General features: G+C 33.0%; 2 protein-coding genes and 1 long non-coding RNA gene across 3 annotated transcripts; 1 reads left to right on the forward strand and 2 right to left on the reverse strand.

Annotated features, from left to right (window-relative positions):
- Positions 1–1915: 1915 nt before the first annotated feature.
- LOC102617715 (kiwellin-like) lies at positions 1916–2905 on the reverse strand. The gene has a single exon (XM_006487994.4). It carries the CDS (start codon positions 2812–2814, stop codon positions 2161–2163), a length of 654 nt encoding a protein of 217 aa, XP_006488057.1. The 5' UTR covers positions 2815–2905; the 3' UTR covers positions 1916–2160.
- Positions 2906–10777: 7872 nt separating this feature from the next.
- LOC102617999 (BEL1-like homeodomain protein 9) lies at positions 10778–17395 on the forward strand. The gene is made up of 5 exons (XM_006487995.4): positions 10778–11076; positions 11844–13492; positions 15576–15988; positions 16072–16132; positions 16445–17395. The coding sequence occupies exons 2-5, from the start codon at positions 11960–11962 to the stop codon at positions 16958–16960; spliced, it is 2523 nt and encodes an 840-aa protein (XP_006488058.1). The 5' UTR covers positions 10778–11076; positions 11844–11959; the 3' UTR covers positions 16961–17395.
- Positions 17396–17758: 363 nt separating this feature from the next.
- On the reverse strand, positions 17759–18510 carry LOC102618277 (uncharacterized). The gene is made up of 2 exons (XR_371777.3): positions 18379–18510; positions 17759–18261 (listed from the first exon to the last, which is right to left on the reverse strand). It is a non-coding gene; the product is annotated as an uncharacterized LOC102618277 (long non-coding RNA).
- Between the last annotated feature and the right edge of the window lie 8096 nt (positions 18511–26606).

Here is a 26606-nt window from a genome sequence, read left to right on the forward strand (position 1 = left end):
GTTGGATTTGGATCACTCACAATGTTAATTTTTTATAAAGGTAAAAGATGTGAAGTTTTCTTATCAAAGAGACAAATAATACATATATCAACCTAATTTGAATGTTCAAGAAACTTACGTTCTTAATTTTTGTTTACTTTCATTCATAAGGGAAAATTAAGTAAGAAGTGAGTTATGTGCTTGCGTTGATGACTGGTGCATGAATGAGAGATGCTACTAAAGCATTCCAAACACTATGATGTCTATCATCATGACGATAAACTGGTATAGCAAAAAAATGAAAAACATCCAAGCCTTGTAATCTTATTCAACTCCAATTATGGTTTCTCATCTGTATTTTTCATCCCAAAGCACGAGTTTCAACACCTCCATCACTGGCTTGCACAGAAAGAAGAAAATTTTCCAATAAGAGATTGTAATGACCAATAAAATTATGATCAATGCGATCATGACGAGATGTACATCAATAATATAGTGCATGAAACTTGAGCGTAATGCTGCTAAGGTAGAATGTAGAATACCTTGTGCATCCTAGTGTCATGGCGCACAATGGATCAAATCCAATGTATCATTTTGGATTTTGTGTATGTTGTGTTTGTTTGATAGGAAAATTTTAGAATTTCAAAATATTACTGTTAACCGAATCTCAAAATGGAAGAAAAAGAAAAAGAAGATAAAAATTGAGATTGATTTATTTTTTCATTTTTTCCAAAACAATTGTTTTCTACTATAAATTTTTAAAGGCTAACACTAAGTTACCTTGAGGTTATCTCTTATGCCATATAGTAAAAGTATGGTTGGAGTTGAGTTTAAAAGATTTCAAGACTATAAAATAGACACATAGCCTATACATGTACAAGCTAACCAAGTTCACATGTTAAATAGAAAATGTAACAGAAGCAACTTGTCTACTTTATAGGTTATTTCAACTCAATACGACTATTGCTTAACTTACCCAAAACTGAATGACTTGGTTCTCAATCTCAAACCTCACCATATCATGAAAATCATCAATATCCGTTAAAATATAAACATTTTTTTTTGTGGTTAGGTTTCTAAGAGATAATTTTAAAAACATGATATAGACTGTTTTGTTACGATGTTGAATAAAATAGTTTGTGATGGTAACTTTTCTTTTCCTGATCATATAAAGGTTTTGAGGATTAAAGCCATTAGAGATGAGGAGGAATTAAAAGGAGTATTTAAAATCTAACTATGGACTCTATAACCATTAGAAAAAGTAGTCTTCTATTATGCAAAAATTTCAATATTTTAAAAAATAGCCATTTGCTTGCATCTAATATTTGTTGTATTAAATGATAAAATTTGAGGTACGTTACTCCTGGGATAACATAGTTGGATGTATTTTTAAATATTATTTTATAATTTAAATTAAAATAATTCAGTAATTAAGGGTATATAAGTCATTTTATTTAATTTATAGTTTCAAAACATTTAAATTTTGTCTAACATGAAGAAAGGGGTCTAATAATAATATTATCAATAACATATTAATATTAACACTGTTTAAACTTATTCTGAAACATCAAAAAAATTGATTTACTTTCACCAAACAATAGGCTAATACTCATTTTCCGAATTCTTCACGGTACAAGTTTTGTATTAGAAAAATTGAAGAGGAGAACAAGCTTATCCAATATTGATCGAGTTAGTTAACTAATCAATTATCTATAGGACTATAATCAACAGTAATAAAAAGAAGACAATCTATATATGATGTGTCAAGTTGTGACATGAAGGAGACAGAGGAAACTTTTGTACCGAGCTTTTACGAAGAATATCTGGAACTTTTTTTTATTATTATTATATATCTATCAATGTTTTATTTTCATGAAATACTTTGAATACTATTTTATCATTCAATAATCTGCTTCAATCAAACCAGTAAACGACATAAACACAAAGCAAGAATCTTTATTACAGATTCTTATCGAGCACTCACAAGTTACAACATAACTACTTGAGAAGCTTTCTTAATTAATTTACAAACACCAATTACTGCCCTATTAAAAAGGTGATGTAGGAGCCCATCAACTTAAGCTTATACTACTCATCATGTAGCCCTACGAACAAGCTTGAAAGCTATCATCAAGTAGTCTTTATTCATGCAAACCTTAGTACTATTAATTAGTCTAAAATTTAGGCCAAGGACCAAGTAACACCAACAACACCAATGTCCTTATCGAGCCCCAAAGCGCTCCACACAGCGTCTGAGCCATCAATGATGTCATTGTCACAAGGTGGCTCATCTGCATGCTCTGAATCACAACCATGCATGGAGTCGCATTCATCAACCACCTTAGCCATCACGCTTCTCCCATTTTGAGCCGTAATCTTTATCATGTGACCACATCTTGACCCTCCATTATACCACCCTGTTGACAGTGCCACGACAGGTACCGAGTTGTCGTGGTACTTCCCATCACACTCCGATGGATCTCCTCCCTCGCCGCCTTCGCTGAAATCATTGTTTGTTAGTTTTGCATCAGTAGATGATGTAACCGGAGGAGAGCACGAGTACAGAGGGTATGGCTTTCCATGGCATCTTAGTGTGCCGGATGAGTGACAACTGACGCCACCGCCTCCGCCTCCGCCACCTCCACCTCCGCCTCCTGCGCATGTGTGCGACCCAACTTCGGGGTCATCGTTGCATATGCCGTTGATGCAAATGAGCTCACCCTCACAATCATCAAGGGTTCTACATGGCCCGTTACACTGGGATATTGCATTCGATAGCAATGGAAGGAACATCATGGCGAAAATTATTGTAAAGGAAACTAATGATTTAGCCATAATGTTGATTAACAAATAATGTTTAGAGGTTTGATACAAAATGAGAAAAGATACATCTGCATGAATTTATAGACTGGTAGTCACGTTCATGAAAAGAACGTCTTGAGTCATACAATTGAGAAAAATCCTCATAATAAGATGGTTTTAACATGTCTTTTCATCAAAATGTTATCAAATATGTTAATTTTTTTTTCTCTATCCTACTCTCCTATTTTAACTTTAATTACAATTTGCCAATTTTAAAGTGGATGATTATGTAGCAAGGCAATTCCGCCACGTAAGACTTCGATAGGCTCGGTACGAAGGCTTATTAATTTACAATTGCCGTGGATGTGGATGCATGGTAATGAGCAATTTGCTTGTTTGTTTATTCTTAATTCTGATTTTTTTCGTTATCATAAATAAAAACGAAACTGTCTATTATTAATTTGACGTGATGTATAGATAAATGAATAAGATTTCTAACTGTTTAACTTTCTCAGTTGTAAAATCGGCCGGTTAATAATTCGCAGAAAGCATTAAGCTGTCGTGATGAAATGAAATCCTGGCCGGGCGGAAACTGGAATTAAACTTCGCTGCAGGGCAGCATGGAAAATTTGAAAAAAATCATGTAAATTTATTCTAAATAGTAATTTATTAATGTCATTCAAAAACCAAAATATTTTAAAAGATGAAAATATGTTAATTTATTCATCTTTAATAAACATGCTCATACTCTATGAAAGTATCTAGTGAAATAAAATTTAGATATGTACATGGAAAAATAAATGATCAAGAAACCCTGTTAAACTTCGGTCTAATGTCTTTTCAAAGAATAAAAATTATTCATTATTAATATCTTAAATAATAAAATAAATTGATATTTACACTTGTGTATAGCCCAACTAGCCGAGAATACGCATTGCGCACACTCTTGTTCGAGTTGTGATATAAGCAAATGCTAATGTTTACTAAACGAGGTTTCTCATTCCCATCCAAACTATAAAATAAAATAAAATATTAGTTGAAAGATTAAAGAAAGAAATTGGATAATAAGCTAATATTGTCATTTATTGGAACAATAACAAATTTAGAGACGAGTAAAAAACAAAATGAATTAAATATTAAACTAGAGAAGAGAATTATGATTTGTTATTGTCTATGAGAAAAGATAAATCATCATAAAATTAGAATAAATTTTTAGGATTTCAGAGATATTGTGAGTGATTAGACAATTTACAGTCAAAGCTATGATACGAAGGACTAATTAGCACATATTTAGTTGGAAGGACTAAGGTTATTAAGAATACTAATTAACTTATGGATGTTTTTCAACTTCCCATGTGATTTAGAAAATAACATTTATATATTAAGTTTTTGTTTTCCAAATTTCTTAAAGGTGCCACGATGCATGCCTGTCTTCATTATGTTCCGCTTCTGATGAAATCAAAAGGCAAACCTCAATTAATTTTAAGGACTCGGGTGGACGAGAAATTTCTCCATTCAACAAATAAGTTTCGTTGCACATAGTAAAACTTAGGAAAATGCTTGGTATCTAGAAGGGGGAGAGAAGCACGAGAGAAACGGCAACACATACTGTTGTTTCATTCCTAAAATCTCTCGCCCTTTTTTAATTAAAAAAATTAAAATATTAATAAAAAATAATAAAGAAAACATAATCTCTCATGCTTCTCTCGTCTTTTTAAATGCCTAGCAGCACTCTAAAACTTAAGTAGGATGGGCTTACAATTTATAAAAGATGATAATTTGATAGAATTTAAGAATAATATAGAGGAGATAAATTTTATTTTTATTAAGAGTGATGATACAGTCATAAATTCTTGTACAAACTTATTTTATACAAATTGATGTGACATTAATTTATTGGTTGAATAAAAATATATAATAATATAAATAAATCATGTGGAGCAATAGATATTTAATTCAATCAATTTTATTATATCTCATCAATTTGTACAAAATAAATTTCTATAAAAGTTTATGACTATATCATTACTCTTTTATTAATTCACAAGCAGAAACGCTTTGTGTTGAAACTTAATTGTCTCATCTTTCCATTAATTCTTCTAACAACCAACGAAAATTTGATGGGTCAACAATTATGAAGATTGAGATTTGTCCATCTTTTTCATTTAACTTTCTTAAAAGATTCTAAGCGTCAGGTGATGTATTCGTGCAGAAACAAGGAAGTGCGGTCCATGAAAAGTAATGGCATGCGGCAACGGCACGGGGAATAAATGCTTTTACTTACCCATCCCAATACCAGGACCACGTATGAATTGTAACAGAGAGCCAAGCCCATTCTTTCGGCCCAATTGCGCCCTCCAGACAATATAAGACTCTGTTTGGCACTGTTTTTTTTTTTTAATTTATAAATAAACTATTTAAATTACTTAATTTTATTTACTTAAAACATCAATAAAACTATTCAGTACATGAATTTCAAGACATTTAACAGATACTTACAACAATATAATTAAATTAAGTTGCAAACTAATTTAACATAATTTTAGGTATTTTATTTGTAATATTGATTTTGCACCAAAAATAGCTTCCATTAAGAACATAATAATGAAATTTTTTTTTTCATAAATACTACCCAAAAATAGGAGGAGAAGGAGGAGATGAAGATGAAGAAGAATGGCCAAAGCAAAAAGAAAAAAAATTTACAGTACTTTCATTTTATTTTATTTTTGAAAAAAATAAAAATTATTACACGTTGTATTTATTTTTGTTAATACTGATTTCCTCATTGTTCGCCTAAATGTTGATTAAGATATTAGAAACAAAAATTTTAGAATTTGAGGCATGAGAATTATATATTAAATAATAAGTGTACTACATGAGTGTTCAAAGTAATTATATAATATAAACTTAATAAACTATCTTTAATAGTAATTCATAGCATATGTGTTTTTGTAATAAATATTTTTATTTAAATTATGATGTTTAGAATAATTTGTAGAGTATATATAGGCCCATCTTTAAACGTCATAGGTGTTGACCAGTAAGAAGGGGTTCAAATCTCCTCATGTATCATGTATATTATTACTAGAAGATAATTTTTCAAATATTTGGTATATTAGATTTGGTATGACTGTAAATAAATTAATGTAAATTTTAAAAAGTTTATAAACAACAATAATGACACACATTTAAAAGAAAAAAAAAAGCTAATAACACTAAAATCAATCCTACGATCATTTAATTACCTTTATCATCTATGAAAAATCAATAGCTAGCTTGTTTAAACATTGTCACATCTGCCAATCTAATAAAGAACAGCTCCCGTTTGATAATTGATGCCCATAACATTTTTTGCAATAATCATTCTTCTATCTCTTCATTTTGCCACTAATCAATCATCATCATCCATGAATCAACTAAAATCAACGCTATAATCATATATAATTAGTACTGCTAACTGCAGATCATATGAAGATCAGTGTTCCTGTTCAAAGTCATGCACATGCCACATTGGCACCCAACTTCGCTTCGGCTTTTTATTCTGAAATGGCAGTACTGACCCACAACTAGAAACCCTAATAATTTTGACATTTCCATGAAAGGGACTCAAGTGGGGTGCCAAAGTCACACATCCATTAACTCGATTACTCGAAGGCGTGCATAAATAATTAAATTACTCCATGGGGCAAGTTGCCCCCCTTGACATTTTCCAAACGTGGGCATGTTTCATAATTTCATTGCATTGCAATTCAATAAAGGATTTTGTTGATTTGATCCGCTGTGGCAACAACCATTCGGAAATTTATTATGTGGTTTGGCTTTATATCAGAACAAAAATAAACATGCAGATATTGATAATTTAACTAGAGACATAGGGGACCCAGGCTTTATTACAAGGCTTTCATATCATTCGCAAATCACCATGCATATGAATGGTCAATGAACTTGAATATCAACAAAACAAGTAGCCATAGCCTGATTGAATCTGTGGATTTCCAATCCTCTGCCGCATTCAAAGTCCCACAGCTACAGATTGATGGATGGTGACCCTAGGAGAGCGTTAGAAAATGATAACATGAAGTTAATTGCAAATTTTTTTATATTAATTGATCACAATTTTTTTCGTTGCATTTAAAAATTTATTCCTTAGCTTATAATGTATAAAATATAACTTGAAAAGTGTAAAAACCTTTTTTTTTTTTAATTTTTCAAAAAATCTATCCCCATTCTGCCAAGGTTTATTTAGAAAAAATAAAAAGCATACCTTGAGAAATATATACAAAAATCTTGTGTGGGTATATATAGTGAGCGAACATGAACGGTGGACTCTAAAATATATGATTTTGTTATTAATTTGTTACACTCTAATATATTTCAACATGAAATCTATTAAAATATTAATTACAGTTCTACCATAACGCAGAGATTTAACGATCACAACACGTAAAATAGCATCTCCTAAATATGAAATCTAACCCCCACACAAGCCGAGTGGATATCCACACACTATTGGGAGAGAATGATTTTTTATTGAGTTTCGTGGTGAGAGACTCGAATCTAGGCCCTGACCTAACCATTCATGCAAGTATTATAATCGAATTGCAGAATTTAAGAGAAAAAAACAGTAGTTACCGGCGAAATAGGGGCAGTTTTTTCCAGATGAAAACAAACAGTAGCCGATCGATTTTTTTTTTGTTTAAAAAAAGAAAAGCTTCGGTGGGTCTAATGGCGGCCTCGAATTCCATATTGTTCATGAAAAGGGGCGGGCAGCAGGATCACGTAGAGGGCAGTTAGGTAAATTGGTTTCAAAAGGGAAAAGGGGCAGCGACCAGTGAGTGCTAGATACGTAATTTAGTGGGGAGAAGCAAAGTGAAGGCAAATCAGAAGAATTGACACCCATTAATGAACCGATCCAGGCGCAAACGAAAGCCTAAGCCTAAGCCTAGCTGCAGAAACCCTAGCTTTCGCTACCTTGTAGGGCCTCTGCAGTGACGTTTAACGATTACATCAAATATCGAGGGCTTTCGTCAGGCTGCAACGTTCTTTTTGCAGTGCTTTTGTAAATATCATCTTTAATAGAAAATATAGTAATGTGTCCAGGTTTTTTTTTTTTTTTTTAATTTTAATAACAAACAATACATGTAAGACTATTTTTTTTTAATAAGATTGGTTTCTCTCATTAAAAATGTTTCATAATTGAGCATCTATATCTTATTTGTAGATGTTAAACATTCAACATCTGTAAATATTTTATTCTCTCACTAAATTGACACGTTTCGAATTGGAAAAAAAAATCTAATACTAAAAATGAAATAGACTCTATCTATTTACAAAAATAAAATCTTCTAAGTTATTAAATCTCAAATTGTTATATATGTAATTGATTTATTTTCATTTGTGCACGTCTACATTATATAATATATAAACTAATTAACTGTATAACATCATTATTTTACATATCCAAATTGATGTAAAATGATTATTCAAAATTTGGTTTAGCGTGTTTTGTGAAGTAAGAAATTTAACCCGAGAGGGGGGGGGGGGAAAGAAAGAAAAATTGGTCATAAAGTAGAATTATGATCTGAAAGTGACAGACTCTTTCAACTTCTGTTATTCTCACTAAGAGGAGATATTGCCTTGGATTTTTCTTGTGCGTCATTGAGTGCATGCGGCCATCTTCCCGATGGCATTTGCTTCTTCGCAGCAGGGAAAGGGGGAGTTTTTATTGCATGCCTGCCATTTACTGGAACAAAAAATCAGACAAAGAAATCAGTGGACTTGACATTTTCTTTATTGTAAATCAAATCATGCTCGATTGGTTCAATCTATCTATTCATCTTTGATTTGATATTGATATATATGGTAATTCATTGTGAAAACGTTGCTGCAGCAAAGGATGCAGCTGATATTCCCATCCCAGGCAATTTTGTATACTATCAAGCCAAGCCCCATTGTGCATCTATGATTCGCTCTTGTAATATGATCAACATATTTTGTTTTTCCTTTTCAAAAAAAAAAAAAAACATCTTTTGTTTTTCTAATTATTGATAATTTAAAGTCCCTGTAAAATACTTTTAAAATTTTCTTTTAAAACAATCCCGGTCAAATACTAGTAAAAAATAAAACTTCATTATTTTCATTGTGCATGAAACTTCCACATATTATAATAATAAAAAGCAGAAAGTGTTAATCCCAATCCAGCAAGTAACCGGTAAATATCTTAATAAGTTAATATTATGATGAGGGTCCGCCTGCGTTACATTTAATGTAACGTTATTTCAACCCCGATCATGTAATGCCACGTGGAGATCATGTAAAAATGATAATCTGATTAAATTCTCTCCAATAAAAAATCTCTGGCCCACGTGGGTGATCGAGCAAACTGATATGTGACAGACCCAAAAATAGTAGCATCCCCTTCCCCCCATTTTTGGATTGATTCGTTGATTGGACTGTCGTCCAGATCACCAACTTCAATGAATGTCAATGATCAAATCCAACGGCTCCCATTCGCCCTCCCACTCTCCAAGGAATGTTATCTTCAATTAGCAAAAAGTTAAACTCCACGTAATATTTTCCTTTTGTCTTTCGTTTATTAAAACACCCCCGGATCAGAAACTACAAACCATGTATCATCATTACAATTGTCCCAGCCGTCGGATTCATCTACTCGGTGAGATCCAACGGTGGATATTGACTGCATACTCTGCTGTACGTACGTTTAGCGGCAGTAACAATAATAAAATTTAACCCGACAGAACTACGAGTGAGAGTTTTAGAGAGAACAAACAGAGAGAGAGTTGTGTGTGTGTCTGTTGTTTCCGTACAGTATCAGTAGTCTGGCTTTTTATTGGAAACCGGTGATTTATAATTGTCCCCACGCAAAAGATATCTGGCGGTGGACATTCAAAGTTAGTCCAGATGTGGGTCCCGATACTTGCAGGTGACGTAATATTCAATTAACCTCTACAGTGAACTTTGTCCAGTTACTTCCCGTCCAATCACCACAATGGCTCCGCTCGAGCTTGAAGAGAAGAAACCGGGGGCCCCTCTTCTTGAACTAATGTTAACTTCGCCACGTCATCGTTTTGAGATTTGCAATTTCTTAATTTGTTGACGCTGTAATTTTACTCCATTTCAAGGTAAAAAAAAAAATGTATGTCATTCTAATTGCAAGAAAAAAAAAAATGCTTTGGTTTGTACTGTGGCTTTTCTATTCAAATAAGTAATAAATAAATCTCTTTGTCCATAAATATACTAATTATGTGAGGAATTTGTGAAGAATTGTCGAAAATTTATTGATTTAGCATAATGTATGACAATTATATAGACTTTAGCTATTGTGCCTCAAGGTTAGTGTGCTCTATAGTCTAGAAACTATTAAATTGTCAGATTTTATTTACTTTCCAACTATTTAATAGGATTCCAATTGTAAGATATAATAACCTAAAGATATCATAATTAGACCCAACAATATATTAAAGTAATATCATTTACACAATAGAGACAGCATGTTAGCCTTGCAATCATCCAAAAAAAAAACTCTAATGAGTCATTATACGTACAATTATATTAAAAGTTGTTAGTAGTATCATTAAATAAAAATACAATTATTATATTATTATGTCTAATGGTGTAACCTCTTATTTTTAAGTCAAGAGTTGTCATGATTTTAAAAGCTATAGATTAGTGACTTCTTTTTTTCCTTTTTTTTGGGGAGGGGGGGGGGGGGGGGGGGAAAAACAACAAAAATAACTAGCATGGTAATTGTATTTGTAATATCATGATTATTAAGTAGACGAATGAGATGAATCCAAAACAGATTAGCAAAGCTCACGAGGTAAATATGAGCTGTGACGAGTGGTACATCGGCAATTAATGTATTAACCAAAGGGTATTTCCAAATAGACCCACGTGTTCCCTTTTCTTGTTTCACCAACGAAATAAAGCTATAAAGAAATTTCTGTCCAGACGACCCTACGAGGGGACACAAGATTGAAAATTCAATTCTTGAAGATTCACGAGAGCAGACAGTTTTCCGCCGTTAAATCTAACGGCAACAAAATCAAGGAAAAAATAACTGTTTGAATTGCGCAGCGCGCTTTAGACGTTAAAGCCAACGGCTGATTATAGCTTTTGCAATTATTGTGCTTTTGACTCGAACCCAAGCTCTTTTACAGCATACTGTCGCCTCCCTCATTTCCCGCCGGAATTTCTCCGGCCACTCATCTTAGCCCCCTTCTCTAAGGGGTCAGGCCCAGAATTGAGATCAAATCACCCATATGCGTTCTTCTGGTAATCTTTCTTGTTTTTTCTCTTTTTTTTTGGGCACGTTTTCTTTATGTATGTTGTAGAAGATGTGAAGAAGATCAACTGAATTGAGGACTGAATTCATGTAGCGGTACACTTTCCTTGCCGGCTCCATTACTGTGTACCTTTTATGGCTTTGTTTTGAATAATGAAATGATATCGTTACTTTATGTGTTATCCTTTTTCGGCTTTTCTTTTACCCTCTTCATGTGCATAATGATCAACTTTTCTTTTTCTATTTTTTTTTCTTTGTAAAGCACAGCTTCACAAGAATGTTTAAAACTTGTTGTTGGAGTCTCAACTCTCAGTAACTTGATCCCCATGTGACAGTCTCTGTAACTTGGGATTGATGATGCACTGCAGTAGCTGCCAAATTAGGGTTTCAGTAGTTGACGTGAAGTATGTGGTTATATATATGTATATAGATTATACGTATTTACAGAAAGTGTAGGTATAGTTATTTTGCTTCCTTTGTTCTCTGTGTAATGGTTTGTTTGAGATCTACGAGCTATGTTGAAAGAGGAAATGAATGACAGTATTTGGAATCTCTCTTTCCTGCAGTAGTTTTAATTTGCTTCCATATGTGCTTTCTTTCTGTGGTGACAAAAACGTTTATTTTCTACCTCTCCTGCGTTTATATACTGTTTCTACCCACTTGTATCTTCTGTTCATTTTATGTACTTTTGTCTTTGACGGATGCTCTCTTTGAATTATTTTCTTTATATTTTGAAACGACGGTGATTTTGCTGCAGGAAAATGCTTAGATCGCATGATAAGCTTGATGGGGTTATAGGACAATGGTTGGGTTTTTTGTTGACTGAGATTTGCTGGTAACTGATCAGTTATATATATTTATATATATCGGCGGATGGATATGAACAACTTTAGGCCTCAGTCGTCACATGTAGCACAGCAAAGCCGTCGCGATAAGCTAAGGATTCAACAGCACTTGGAAGACTTAAGTGAACATAGTAACTTGGAGCAATCATCATCAGTCAATGTTAGAAATGGCATTTCATTTTATGATTCATCAACGACTCTTGTTTCCTCCTCTGAGCTTATAAACTTCTCAGCAAATTCCAGTGTGTTAACAGCTCAAAGGGAGGCAATGGGGCACCAAGAATTAAGTGATTCTCATCATCAACATGATCAACACAGCAATACTAGTAGGCCTATAATGACTGGGGGTGATTTATTTACCATTTTGCCTCACACAGCTGTAGCTTCATCTCATCACTTTAGAGCCACCGGTGATCATTTTCAAGGTTGTTGTGACCTGAAAGGTCTTGATCATTCACAGTCAATTTCTGAGTGGATGGTGAATTATGCAAGTGGATCATCTGGTAGGGAAAGCAATCAAAATGTAATGCTTGATGGGGAAGTCGTGTCAAATAATAGTAATTCTACATCTAGAAAAATTTTGAGGCCAAATAATTACAATGAGTATCAAGATCATGTTCAGTCTACTTCAGTAAATCAACCAAGTGAAAAGCTTTTTGGGGACATGCATTATGCTACTCCAATTTTCCCAAACACTGTTCAAGATGTTGTCACTTTGGCTTCTGTTGGAACTCATGGATTAGAGGTTGCTTCACTTTTGCAACAGAGTAATGCAAGAGAAACTGGCCATGTTACATGGACTGATCACTCTGGGAATGAGCTTGTGCTTCTTCCAAGCTATGGCAACCAAACAAGTGCTATTCGGTATAGTGATCCGAGTAATTGGACTAGTAGACCAGCAGCTGAGAGTTTTCATCAATGGAGTACTGAATCGGGTTTGCGGAATGTTGCGAGTGATGCTGCTACACAAGGTCTATCTCTGTCACTTTCATCGAATCCACCATCCGATGAAATGAATGCTGGTCACTTTGCAGGAGGATATGAGTCTCAAAACTTACACTTCAAGACCGATTCAAGATCTGGGAACTCTAGTCTTTTGGGTTCATTTCCGAAGCCATCTATTATCCGCAAAGGAAGTGGAAAATCTGTTCAGGATATGGGTACATCTAGTTACAATGTTCATCGGAATACTGGCCCTCTTGGGCCTTTCACTGGGTATGCAACTATTCTGAAGAATTCAAGATTCTTGAAGCCAGCTCAAGAGCTCTTGGATGAGTTCTGCTGTGTGAAGAAATCAAAATATGGCAGGAGGGGCAATGTATCTGAGAGATTCTCTGGAGATAGAGCTAGTGCTTCTGCTTCAGCAGAAGCTGATGCTGCTGATGTAGCTGATAGGGAGGTTGGAGCTAAGGGTAAAAATAGCACTTCACGTGTTTCGTCGCCCACGTTTTACAGTTCAAACCAAATTAGTTGTGAAGGAGGAGTTGGGTGCAGCTCTGGTGAATCCCACAGGCCTGAGTACCAAGAAATGAGGGCAAAGCTCTTGTATTTGCAGGAAGAGGTTTGTTATATATTTCTTATTTTACCCTTGTGCACCTTTGATTTCATGAACGAAAAATTTTAGCCTTAATTGTTGTTAGGTAATTAGATTAGTTGTTACTAGCCAATACTTTACTTGATTTATTGTTACTAGGGAATTTGAATCAATACCATGGGATTGCATCAATGTATGAGTTCAATTTTTGTTCTTTTTGTATAGAGTTTGCATTAAATAATTAAATCTCCAAAGAAAATTTAATTAATCCCGTGGTACATGGTTTTATTTGCCTCTGCAAATTAATTTTTGATATTTTTAGACCATAGTCATATCTGGACCTTTATAAAGAGTTTTGGAATTCTTGATGGTCTTTGTTGATGTGGATTACTTCAGTTCCTCTACCCCATAGGTCGTGAGATTTCATCTAATCTCACCTACCTCTTCAAATTTGGGAAATTACCTTATAGAAAGAACAATATAATTAATTTTAGATTTGCTTGTGTCATCAATCAATAGAATAGATGGCTTGTTGAAATTTTCTTCTATGTATTTCCTTTTATGAATTAGACTTATGATTGGTCAAGATTTGGAGAACTTTGTGCTGAAATCACTCAGATGTAAAGTTTTGATTTTTTGCATATTGTTAACATGCATTAACCTTATATTTCTTATTTACTCTTTCAAATTTCTGACTGCTGTTGCAGCTTTTCTTAATTTGCTAATGTATGCCAGTGATAGATTAGAGGGCGTTAATTTCCCTAACTGATTTCGAATATAGCATAACATCTGCATGATATAACAATTTTTTTTTTTAAACAATTATTCATCTTTCAAATATGTGTTATGTACATATGTTTTTCTTTAATTCTAGACTTAGTTTGTACAATTGCTTGGATGTTAGTTTAGGAAAATATGTCAGATATTTTTGCTCAACATTCCTGTTCATAATTTCTTTCCTATAGGGTTCTCATGTTGTTTGCTTTTCATGTTTTTTTTCAAGTATTCTCTATTTGCTTAATTCGGGCTCAATTTGGACAATTGGTCGGCTTTAAGTTGATTAATTTGGGGCTATTCTTCTTCTTCCATTAGTTTTGAAAGTTTATGTTATGAGTCTGGCCTCTTTCTATTTTTAATGCACATAGACAAATTATCAATCTTTTTTCCCCTTGTACTTGTTTGTATGTTGGTTTGATATTATGTCAATTTAGAGCTGTGAACAGTCAAAAACACAATTTTCTTTCCATAAACATCGTTGACTATCCATACTGTATGAATTCAGTTGGGATGAAGTTAATCATTCCCAATTGCTACTAATGTTAGTACATATATCCGTGACATTATCATTTTGTATTTAATAGAAAATTCTCTCAAGTCTTATTCTTTAATAGAAAATTATTTTCCATCTTGTCATGTGCCTCTTTGGATTTTATGAGAATTCAATTTAACAAATTCAATTTTTCCTTTCAAGGAACCATATTGATGGTAAAGAAGATTACTTGATTTTTATGCTAATTAAACTTGATTGATTTAGTTGATTGCTATGGTAAAATCAATCTTTGATTATACTTAATGTTGATATGTAGATTTAAGGAGCACTAAAGATTCTACTATCCCTACATCATTCGGATTTCTCATGAGAGTTGAATGGTGTTTTGTCTTATGTCCAAGCTCTTAAGCAACTTTATGCCTGAGAAATGCTCCCTCTGTCTGTATGATGTATGGCAATAAATTTTGGCTCAACAATGCGCACTTCTTTAAAGGGCCCTGTTGAATTCGGAACCTAATTATTTGTCGACTTATGGTGTTTGAAGTCCTATTAAAGCTGAAAAGAATAGTCTATGTAGTTACCGACATGGTACTTATTTTGCTCTCTAGGTAGCTATTAGTTTTCCCAATTTGGTCCTTGTTTGGTGCTTCATCAAAAAATGAACACTACAGTGAAGGTTGCTTTGTGTCCCATCAATATTCTCTGTAAAGTGATGTCCTTATATTGCATCATTATAGACTTTAGCATATCTCCATACCAGTAATTTGCCATGATGCTTTGTTCTTATGGAGATTCATTGTTCAAAATCCTTTTGCTGAATGCTTCCCTGTGTTATTGAAGGTCTCCAAAAGGTACAAGCTTTATCACCAGCAGCTACAAATGGTAGTTTCGTCCTTCGAGTCGGTCGCGGGTCTTAGTGGTGCTACCCCATATGTTTCTTTAGCTTTCAAAGCAATTTCAAAGAACTTCCGATGCCTAAAGAGTGCTATCATGAATCAGCTTAAGCATGTAGCAAAAGCCTTGGGGGAGGAAATGCGATCCTCAGCTACTGTTACAAGTAGTAGTAGAGGTCATATTACTAACACGTCGGCTAAGCTTAATTGCTTGGACCAAATTTTGCAAAAGCATAAATCTGGCGGGGCTAATGTGGGCTTCCTCGAACCCCAACAACATGTCTGGAGGCCCCAGAGAGGTCTACCAGAACGAGCGGTGGCAATTCTTAGAGCATGGTTGTTTGAGCATTTTCTCCATCCGTGAGTTTCCTTTCATCTTTCTTGCTTTCTCTGTCTAAACTTTGTTGTTCAGTTAATTGATTTTGCCTTTCAACATTTTTTAGGTACCCTACGGACACAGATAAGCACATGTTAGCCACTCAAACTGGTCTCTCTAGAAACCAGGTAGGGTCAGCTCCCTATAAGTTAATTATTATGTCTACTTCTTTCAAACAATTTTCTTGATTGAATTAGCATATTGCATACTTGCCACAGGGGTTGTGGGCCGTTGGTCAATTTTATAATGTTTAATTTTCCCCCACCCATGTGTTGATTCATTCATTTAGCCTTCTACTTTTTGAGGTCTTTATGTCAACTATTGAATTTACTCTGTTTGTGGCTATAGGTTTCCCGTCTCCAAGTCATGTACTTCTGATTGTCTGTTTTGGTGTTACTGCTTGAGTGCACTAATGAAATTTGACTAATTACTTAATGCAGGTTTCCAATTGGTTTATAAATGCCCGAGTTCGAGTTTGGAAGCCAATGGTGGAAGAAATACACATGCTTGAAACCCAAGGATCAGTAGCAACCAACCAAGACTTTAAAACTAAAACTGATGGACAGTCTCTTAGTGATGGTACTGCAGGCAGCAGTTTTAATGGTGATCAACCAATGAACGACAAGCTAGCTATTAGTGCAATGTCTGATGAACATATGGATTACTCAGGCATTGGATCCTCACGAAGCAACAATGAAGAAGGGCTTAATGCTGAACACTGGAATCAGGAGAAGCGATCAAGAGTAGATAGTAATCATCGGCTCACAACAAGCATGGACAGGTCCTTGATGGGTTTTATACCGTACCAGAGAAACATGATTGAAGTCGGGGGATTAAGTGCCGTGTCACTTACGTTAGGGCTAAGGCATGGGGTGGAAAGTTCACCACAGCAACAACAGGAGGATCAGCTTAGGAGGCAATATGGGGGTCAAATGATTCATGATTTTGCGGGTTGATGGTTTTTTTCCTTTTTTCTATGAAACGTAAAAACTCAATTAGCTGCTAGAATCTGAAAAGATAAATCAGGCCATTAGCGCCCGTGTGCCACTATGTATTATATACGCACTTGCCAGAAAAATTTGTAGGAGTACAAGAAGCAGCAGCCTAGTAGGTAACCAGACATGGTGAATGAAATCCATTTTGTAGCAAGGTGAATGGGAGGATTTGTTACGATGTAAAAACATTTAAAATAAAACCCACAAATGGTTCGGTGCGAAGAGTTCAATGCAGAGTAAGTAATGTGACCTGTGAAATCAATCGTTAGGAGTCTTCTAGACATTAAACTCCGGGAAATTGCATTTACAAAATACAGCGATTCTGCACACTGAAGATTGGCAGGGTCTGAGAAACATGGAGAAGTTTTTCTTCAATAATTTCATTTCAAGCCCAATAAGTTATCTTTCCGACAAAGTTGCTTCCGTGTCGTTTATATATAGTATCACTGTTTTTTCCTCTTACTACAACTAGAATATTGAAATTCAAATAGAGTACCTCAAATCTATTACTGACTAAATTATGAAATTATTTACCAAATTAATCTATAAAAATAAAAATAACGGAAGTCTATAGGATTATTAATGTGAGCTGGTTGAACTAAGGATCGAATAAGGATCCTGTGATAAGGATGAGCTCTTGGTGCAAAAAAGTTTAGTATGTTACAATACGCTATGAGTTGTTGGATCATGGTATATATAAATGCAAATGGTCCAATAATTTTATCTCGCGCAGCTAGCCATGCATCAATGCCATTCATAAAGCATTAATTAAATTACATTTATTTTATACAACAACACTAACATTAATTATTTTGCATTGCAATCACACTTGTGTAATTAAACAATTTACGAAGAAAGTTATAATTTCCATATACATATTACTGTGATCGACATCAAGAAACACTCAAAGCATAAAGCAATATGATGATATTGACAATATATAGCGATAACTAATTCTCACACAAACATTATTACGTTACGAAATTATCATTATAATCAAACTAACAAAGTGTTTAGCCACTGCTACCTCCAGCGTCTCCGCCATATTGGTTAAAGTCCTGCCTAGGGATATAGTGATGGTTATTCACGTTGCTTGGAGGATACCCAGATTTCACATTCGGGTCGCCCTCCGAAAGTACACGGCTGTCGTACGTTTCTGCATTTAAAGCCCTTCCGTTTGCCGCCAAGCAAGAGCTCAGTATCATGAGAAGGAGGGCAAGCCCTAGAAGCCTCATTTTTGCACTCATTTTGATCCGTCCTCCCTATGTATAAATTTCAAACAAATTCAAGTTTAATGCATGCATGTTAGCAAATCTATGTAGAATGTTAATTTAGATCACAAAATTAAAATATTTATACATGTAGAATATTTTACTTACCCAGCTACAGATCAAGAGAACATTGAGTTAGGTACGTTTATTTTTTGGGGGGACGAAGGAGGATTATAAAGCCTTTATATAGAGATGCTATGATTTATGTGATTGACAGAAACAATATCAATTTTGGTGATGGGGAGTCCACCAAATGAGGCAATATTAAGTGGGATGGCCCTAGTATCTAACTAAAATTGTATTAAAATTTAAAAGCAATTAAAATGATTGAATTGAGAAAAACTTTTGTCCATATTAGCACTATAAATAGGAGATTTCCACGTTAACAAATGGATCAACTTTGCTAAATCAAAAGTCAACTAGCCACAATGGAGATAGATACTGTGCTATTGCTCTGTGATGTCAAAGCATTGTAATTAATTCATATATCTACATATAGGATTTGGAACCTTCTAAGAAGTTGACATTTGTGAAGTGGGTTTAATAATTAATTTAATTTAATTTAAATAAGACATTCGGAGATTTATTGGATTAAACAATAAACACTTATTCCAAATGAGAATATCTAAATGGTTTTAGCCATAAAATTAAAATTAAATGTGAGTTCATTTGGCAACTCAATATTCTACAATATATATGATACATAACTACTCAGTTGATAATGATGTTTCCTTTTACTTTTTCCATTTTAAGATAAACTACAAAGCAGAATACCTTAATGTAGTTGTAATACATATTACTATTTATATCATCCCCAATGATAGTATTAACTCCATATCAGATAAAATAATAGCTACTTCCTTTATTGTTCATTTGTAATTTGCACAAACGTTGCGAAATTGTTGGGGTTAAATTAAGCTGATCAATGGCAGCTAAGAGTCTTCTCAACAAGAAATTTAGAAAGAGAAAATTTCTAATTAATTATTGCACTGAGTACTCTTGCTCCATCCAATACCTGTGAATCAAATTCAATTTCCAGTACAATAAAATATCTATAAAATAATATTATTAGGACTAAGAAAAATAATTATCTTAGCGATGTTATTTATTTATTCGATAAATAAATAAATTATGAATTTATCTGAGAAATAAATATTTGTCAATTATTTTTTAATTACATGTGTTAACTGGGTCTTTGTATTGTTCCTTTGACCAAGTTATTTATGAATTTTGAAAGTTATTATGTTTATGTAAAAAATATTAAGGAATATTTTAGTCTAAAATCATTAGATGCATGTTTTAGAAAAGAGCTAAATTGATGAGAAAATTGAAATTTTCAAGAAACAATGTCCTAAATATTATGATTTTTATATGTTATTAATATCTTTACATTCGATTAATTATTAACTTATACTTTAATTGAACCTAAAGGATTTGAAAAAAATTATTATCTTATACATTTAGCGAGATTATTAATTTAGTACATGTCTGACCTAAGTCAAGACCGAAATATTTTATTATTTGTTCAAGATTATTGATTTATGGAGCATTCATTTATCAAAATTTTACCGTAACCCAAAAAAAATAAAAAAGACGGCATTGTCAATGTGATAAATACAAGAGTATTTTCTTATGGAGTGGGCTTCATCCCTTGGTATACCACTGGATGGCAATGCAAATCACCAAGGAATCGACTTACATTACATGGTTTGAATTTCATGCCCGTAATTATGATTTCACATATTTGCTTCTCTGTACGCAATTATTATTGCTGCATCCACCAATGGTAATGCTCGTCAATGGCTTGCATTATCGTAGGAAATAGGTGAGTGTATATGTGTGTGTCTGTATGCGCGTGTATATTCACACTTCTACACAATAAATGTGGAGGAAAGAATTAGGATTAACGGTTGAGATGATCTCTCTTATAAGCTTTCAAAATTTGTATGCTCTGCATTTATTAGTGATTATGTATGGTTTAGATTTAATTAAATATTTGTTTACATGTGCTATCTATTAATTACTAATCACCCACTCATATTTTATTTAGAAAAAAAAACTGAGAGAAATCTGATCCTCCGAGAATACCAAATCCGATGGCAACATTCAAGGTTTTGTATTGAACCATTGATATCTGATATTGAAGTTTTTGTTCCCCAATTTCATTTCAAGCCAATGCTCCAAGCTATAAATAATATATATCCTTTTGCTTGTGGATTTGAGCCACAGATTGGATCACTTACAGGCCCAAAAAGTCTTCTCCTATGAAAGTTGCGATGCTTGTATGTTGTTTATAGTAGTATCACAGGCTTCCCTCCCTCTATTTTTAATACAATTTCTTCTCTTCAATTGGAATTCAATTAATTGAGCTAAGCAGTAAATATTAAAGTGAATTAATGCGAACGGTGGTCTACAGTCTACTTTATCTTTGGGGACTGGGGTTGCTTTTATGAATTCGTGACAATTTATAAAGGTTTCTTATCACGTGCCGCTAGCATGCATCAATTGGTAGAGTAGTATTAGACATCCAAAATTTTTATCTTAAAAAATTATCCTAAATGATTTAGTGTTCATCAATTGGTTGACGAAAAAAATAATTAATTCACTCGAATCTTGTAAAAAAATACTAACCACTTAATTAATGACATATAATTTAGAATTAAATTTGAAATGTCTAACATTACTCATATTCGTAAGCATTAATTACCTTTATTTATTTTTATCAAACAACACTTGCATTCTATATCATAAAAACATTTCTATCATAAAAACATTTCTATAATTATACATTATAAATATATACAACATACAAACAAGCAAACTAATAGTTTCGACAAACATTATTACAATCTTATATACAAGAGAAAAAACATACATTATTGCATTAAACGACATCAAGATTGACAAGACATACTTAAAATATACAATCATATGGTACATACTCAATACAAAGATAACTACTCAATCAACTTAATTCTCAGAGGAACATCATGTAATTTTCAGTATAAAGTTTTAGCCACTAGGAACACCCCTAACCTGGGGATGTAAATATATATGTTAAGGCTCAAACAAAGATTTTATTTTGAGGAGGGAAGTCCTAAATTTTAAGTCTACTATAATATAAAATCAGTACAATTGAGGGGTCAACAATAAGGATCATAATACAAAAACTATAAACCAAATGGGGGTGTATATATATATATTAAGGCTGAAACAAAGATTTTAGTTTGAGGAGGGCGTTCCTAAATTTAAGTCTACTATAATATACAATCACTACAATTGAGGGGCCAACAATAAGGATCATAGTACAAAAACTACAAACCAAGGGGGGCCTAGACGTAAACTATACATAGAATTTGGTAATGTTTTCAATTTCATCATTATATATTCTTATTTTTTTCATTTTTGGATGGGCCACCTCGTGCCTTCACTTTTTCCCGCCTCCGGGGTTATAACCATTTCTATTCTTGTCACTTGGAGGGTACCCAGATGTCAAAATATTCTCGGCAGACTCCGCCAGTACTCGGCTAAACTGCTGCTCATTGTAGGCTGCGGCATTTAAAGTCCTTCCGTTTGCAGCCATGCAAGAGCTCACAATCATGAGAGCCAGAGCAAACCCTAGAATCCTCGTTCTTCCACTCGTTTGATCCATCGTCACTGCTACATAATTTGAGCAAAATTCAAGTTTAATGCATGCATGTGAGAAAAAACTAACAGATATTTAGACCACAAGAAAAGAATGATACAAATAGAATTTTTATTCTTTATTATTTAATTATATTTTAAAAGGTAAAAGGGGTGAGCAAAATTTAAATGAAATTTTTAACTCTTTTTGAACTAGAATATATAGCTAGGTAAATGAAATTACTTGAAACTACTCAGTGGGTACTTGATGATTTTTTAACTACTTACCCAAATAGAGATCAAGAGAAACGAGTTTGATAATGACGATTTTGCAAGGAGGGAAGAAGAATTATAAGATCTTTATATAGACGTGTTATTATTTATGTGATTAACAGTCACCATATACATTTTGGGAATAAGATTCCACCATTCGAGTGTTTTGTCCAAATGATTAGCACTATAAATAGGAATTTTCCACATTAGCAAATGGGTTAATTTTCCCATTTGCTAATGCTTTGTGATGCGGTTCTAATGTATTGTGATGTCAAATCATGGTAATTAATTCTTATGTCTGTTGGGGGATATTTAACGATCATCTTAATTTACAATTAATAAACATAAAATTAGCACATGTGAAATAAATCACAATTAAATATAAATAACTCATAAATTAGTCACAAGATTAAGCATTTACTCCAAATGAGAATATCTAAATGGCCTTAGCCATAAAATTAAAATTAAAATTAATTGTGAGATTATTTGACAACTCAATTATGTTTCAACTGTTCAATATAAATATCTACTCAATTGATAAATTTTTTCTTTTCACATTTTTTCCATTTTGAAATTTAACTACGGAGTCAGAAGATCTGAATGCAGTTATGACACATGTAACTACTTAATTGAGGTGCTTGATGGACTCAATTCGTAGAGCTGCAATTTTGAGACTCGCTCGAGTACTGCTTTATTAGAGAAGCTTGTTGGAGATGCACCTATTCTTGGCCCTTATAGCCATTATTTATACAGTAATTGTGCAGCTGAGCTACATGCCCTTCTATCCTAGCCGCTAAAAACCGCTGTCACTTTCACTTGTTCCTCAAGTGGCTGAGCGAAGTAACAATAATAACGGGCTACATTTGGGCCTCTCTGTTGGGTTTGATCCAAAAGTCTAGCAAAAACATCATGGTTTAGAGAAATCATGCCCGTAATTATGATTTCTATGTATTTTGCTTCTTTACGCAATTATTATGGCTGCACCCGCCAATCGAAATGCTAGTAAATGGTTTGCATTAATTATGGTAGTAAAGGATATTGAAATGCTTCCCGTATTTTTTTTTTCTAATTTAGTGTAATGGTGACATCATTCTCTATCTATTCACGTGAGTAGAGATAAATCTTACATATTTTTATTTTGAACACAAGAGATTTTATTGTCTTAACTAATTGTTCTTTAATAAAATAGAATAAAATTAAAGAATCCAATAGATTTTTATCATGTGTATTCATCCATCAATCCTATAAGAGTAAATATAATTGCAATAAGAATCTAATAGAGGAGTGGGTGTATATTGTTATTATGTATCCAAACTTTCTTTGAATTTTGACTAAATAAAAGTCCTTAAACTTAACTCATAATCAAAATATAGTTCATAAACTAGAGGTGCCTTATACTTATCTAATTGGCCCAAGATCTATTATTAGTCGATGTCAGATTATTCAGCTAATAGATCATACACGAGAAGTTAGAGGGGAAAAAATATGATGGATAAAAATGTCACAATGGTAAAGTTCTATGGACCAAACTAAGTCTAATACAATACAATGTATATAAATTTGGGGATAAAAATCAAAATTTTAAAGTTATATATATATTTTTAGTACTGTTATATAAAATTACTACTGATATTATATCAGATATTACAATTGATATTTACAAACAGATTACCCCGTAAAAAGGAGGATTGAAAGTAACCTCATAATGATTTTATGGAGACTCGAACTCTTGTGGGGGATTGAAACTAATTCCAATAATACTTTTATAAAAGTTTGAATTTACTCTCACTATTGCAAGTGAAAGAGCTCTCCCACTAAATCAAAAAGCCATTGATAAAGTTATATGATTCAATAAAAAATAATACATATGTTTTAGGTTAAAATGATATCGTCATGAAATATAAATCATGTGGATATATTGACCTTTCGCCAACCCAATTATCCAACAAATTAGATTAATCAAGCTTTGAGCAAACCAAGTCGTTTCAAAATTGGTTGTTGTTACTTCAACAACATTCTCGCGATATTCAATCAATTGATGATTAATTTTAATTAAGAAAAATATATTGAAACAACTATCCAAAGCTAGAAACGTATTGAAATTTATCAAGGACAAACAAGAAAGGCAAATGCTTCGAATCGTTAATTAGAAGTTATGACCGTTTTGTGTGGGGTGGGAAGGTGAGGCTCTAAAAGTCATTATTCAAATTAAGAGTGTAAATATGTCTTTGTGGTCATTCTTAAAATTTAACAATGTCGTTAAAAGCTGGGTATGTGATTCATGCCGCCGAATGCCACTCTACTATTTAGCTATGTATATAAAAAATCGAAATCGTTGACTTTCAATTTTTTTTGTGTTCCTTTTTACATTTTTTCCAGCGTGTTAAAAGTAATTATGGGAAAGCTTATACTATTTAGTCTCATATAATCATGATAACTTTAGTCTTAAGTCTTGAAGGAGCTGTGGTTTAACGGTCAAGGTACTGCGTAAAATATTGTGTAAGAAATTACGTGTTATCCATGCATAAATCAGAAATAAATTAAACTCGAAAGTTCGTTTTGGTCATTAAGAATCAAGATCAAAATGGCATGAATTAATAATTCTCTTTATTTATTTTTATCAAACAACACTTACATTCTACATCATAATAACATTTCTATAATTATACATTATAAATATATACAACATACAAACAAGCAAACTAATAGTTTTGACAAACGTTATTACAATCTTATATATAAGAGAAAAAAGCATACATGATTACATTAATCGACATCAAAACTGACTTGACATCCTTAAAATATATAGTAATAAGGTACAGACTCAATATAGAGATAAAGATAATTACTCGATCAACTAATTCACACAAAAACATCATGTAATTTTAAGTATAAAGTTTTAGCCACTAGGAACACCCCTAACCTGGAGATGTATATATATATATATATATTAAGGCTGAAACAAAGATTTTAGTCTGACGAGGGAAGTCCTAAATTTAAGTCTACTATAATATACAATCACTACAATTGAGGGGCCCACAATAAGGATCATAATACAAAAACTACAAACCAGGGGGGGGGGGGGGGGGGGGGCGACATAGAATTTGGTAATGCTTTCAATTTCAACATTATTTATTCTTATTTTTTCATTTTTGGATGGGCCACCTCGTGCCTTCACTTTTTCCTGACTCAAGGGTTATAACCACCTCCATTCTTATCGCTTGGAGGGTACCTAGCTGTCAAAATATTCTTGGGAGACTCCGCCAGTACTTGGCCGAGTTGCTGCTCATTATAGACTGCGGTATTTAAAGTCCTTCCGTTTGCAGCCATGCAAGAGCTCACGATCATGAGAGCCAGAGCAAACCCTAGAATCCTCGTTCTTCCACTCGTTTGATTCATCGTCACTGCTACATAATTTGAACAAAATTCAAGTTTAATGCAAGCATATGAGCAAAAATTAACAAATATTTAGACCACAAGAAAAGAATGATACAAGTATAATTTTTATTCTTTATTATTTAATTATATTTTAAAAGGTAGAAGGGGTGGGCAAAATTTAAATGAATTTTTTATTCTTTTTGAACTAGAATATATAGCTAGCTAAATGAAACTACTTGAAAACTACTCAGTGGGTACTTAGATGATTTTTTAACTACTTACCCAAATAGAGATCAAGAAAAACGAGTTTGATAATAATGATTTTGTGCGGAAAGAAGGAGAATTATAAAGTCTTTATATAGACATATTACTATTTATGTGATTAACAGTCAACATATACATTTTAGGAATGAGATTCTAACATTCCAGTGCTGATAATGTTTTGTCCAAATAATTAGCACTACAAATAGGAAATTTCCACATTAGCAAATGGGTTAATTTTGCCAGGCCGAAAGTCAACTAGCCCCAATGGGGATGCTGTTCTAATGCTTTGTGATGTCAAATCATGGTAATTAATTCTTATATCTGTCAGGGGGATATTTAACGATCATCTTAATTTACAAATAATAAACATAAAATTAGCACATGTGAAATAAATCACAATTAAATATAAATAACTCATAAATTAGTCACAAGATTAAGCATTTACTCCAAGTGAGAATATCTAAATGGCCTTAGCCATAAAATTAAAATTAAAATTAATTGTGAGATTATTTGACAACTCAATGACGCTTCAACTGTTCAATATAAATAGAGTAATGATACAGCCACAAACTCTTGTACAAACTTATATCTACTCAATTGATAAATTTTTTCTTTTCATATTTTTTTTATTTTGAAATTTAACTACAGAGTCAGAAGATCTTAATGCAGTTATGACACATGAAACTACTTAATTGAGGTGCTTGATGGACTCAATTCGTAGAGCTGCAATTTTGAGACTTGCTCGAGTACTGCTTTATTAGAGAAGCTTGTTGGAGATGCACCTATGCTTGGCCCTT

Source organism: Citrus sinensis, chromosome 8 (assembly GCF_022201045.2).
Source record: "Citrus sinensis cultivar Valencia sweet orange chromosome 8, DVS_A1.0, whole genome shotgun sequence".
Lineage (NCBI taxonomy): Eukaryota > Viridiplantae > Streptophyta > Magnoliopsida > Sapindales > Rutaceae > Citrus > Citrus sinensis.

Bases quoted from the DNA above. Each gene is read 5' to 3' on its own strand.
- LOC102617715 (XM_006487994.4), bottom strand. From the start codon at position 2,814: ATGGCTAAATCATTAGTTTCCTTTACAATAATTTTCGCCATGATGTTC.
- LOC102617999 (XM_006487995.4), top strand. From the start codon at position 11,960: ATGGATATGAACAACTTTAGGCCTCAGTCGTCACATGTAGCACAGCAA. The intron at 13,493-15,575 runs GTTTGTTATATA...GTGTTATTGAAG, and splicing joins TCTTGTATTTGCAGGAAGAG to GTCTCCAAAAGGTACAAGCT. The intron at 15,989-16,071 runs GTGAGTTTCCTT...AACATTTTTTAG, and splicing joins TTTGAGCATTTTCTCCATCC to GTACCCTACGGACACAGATA.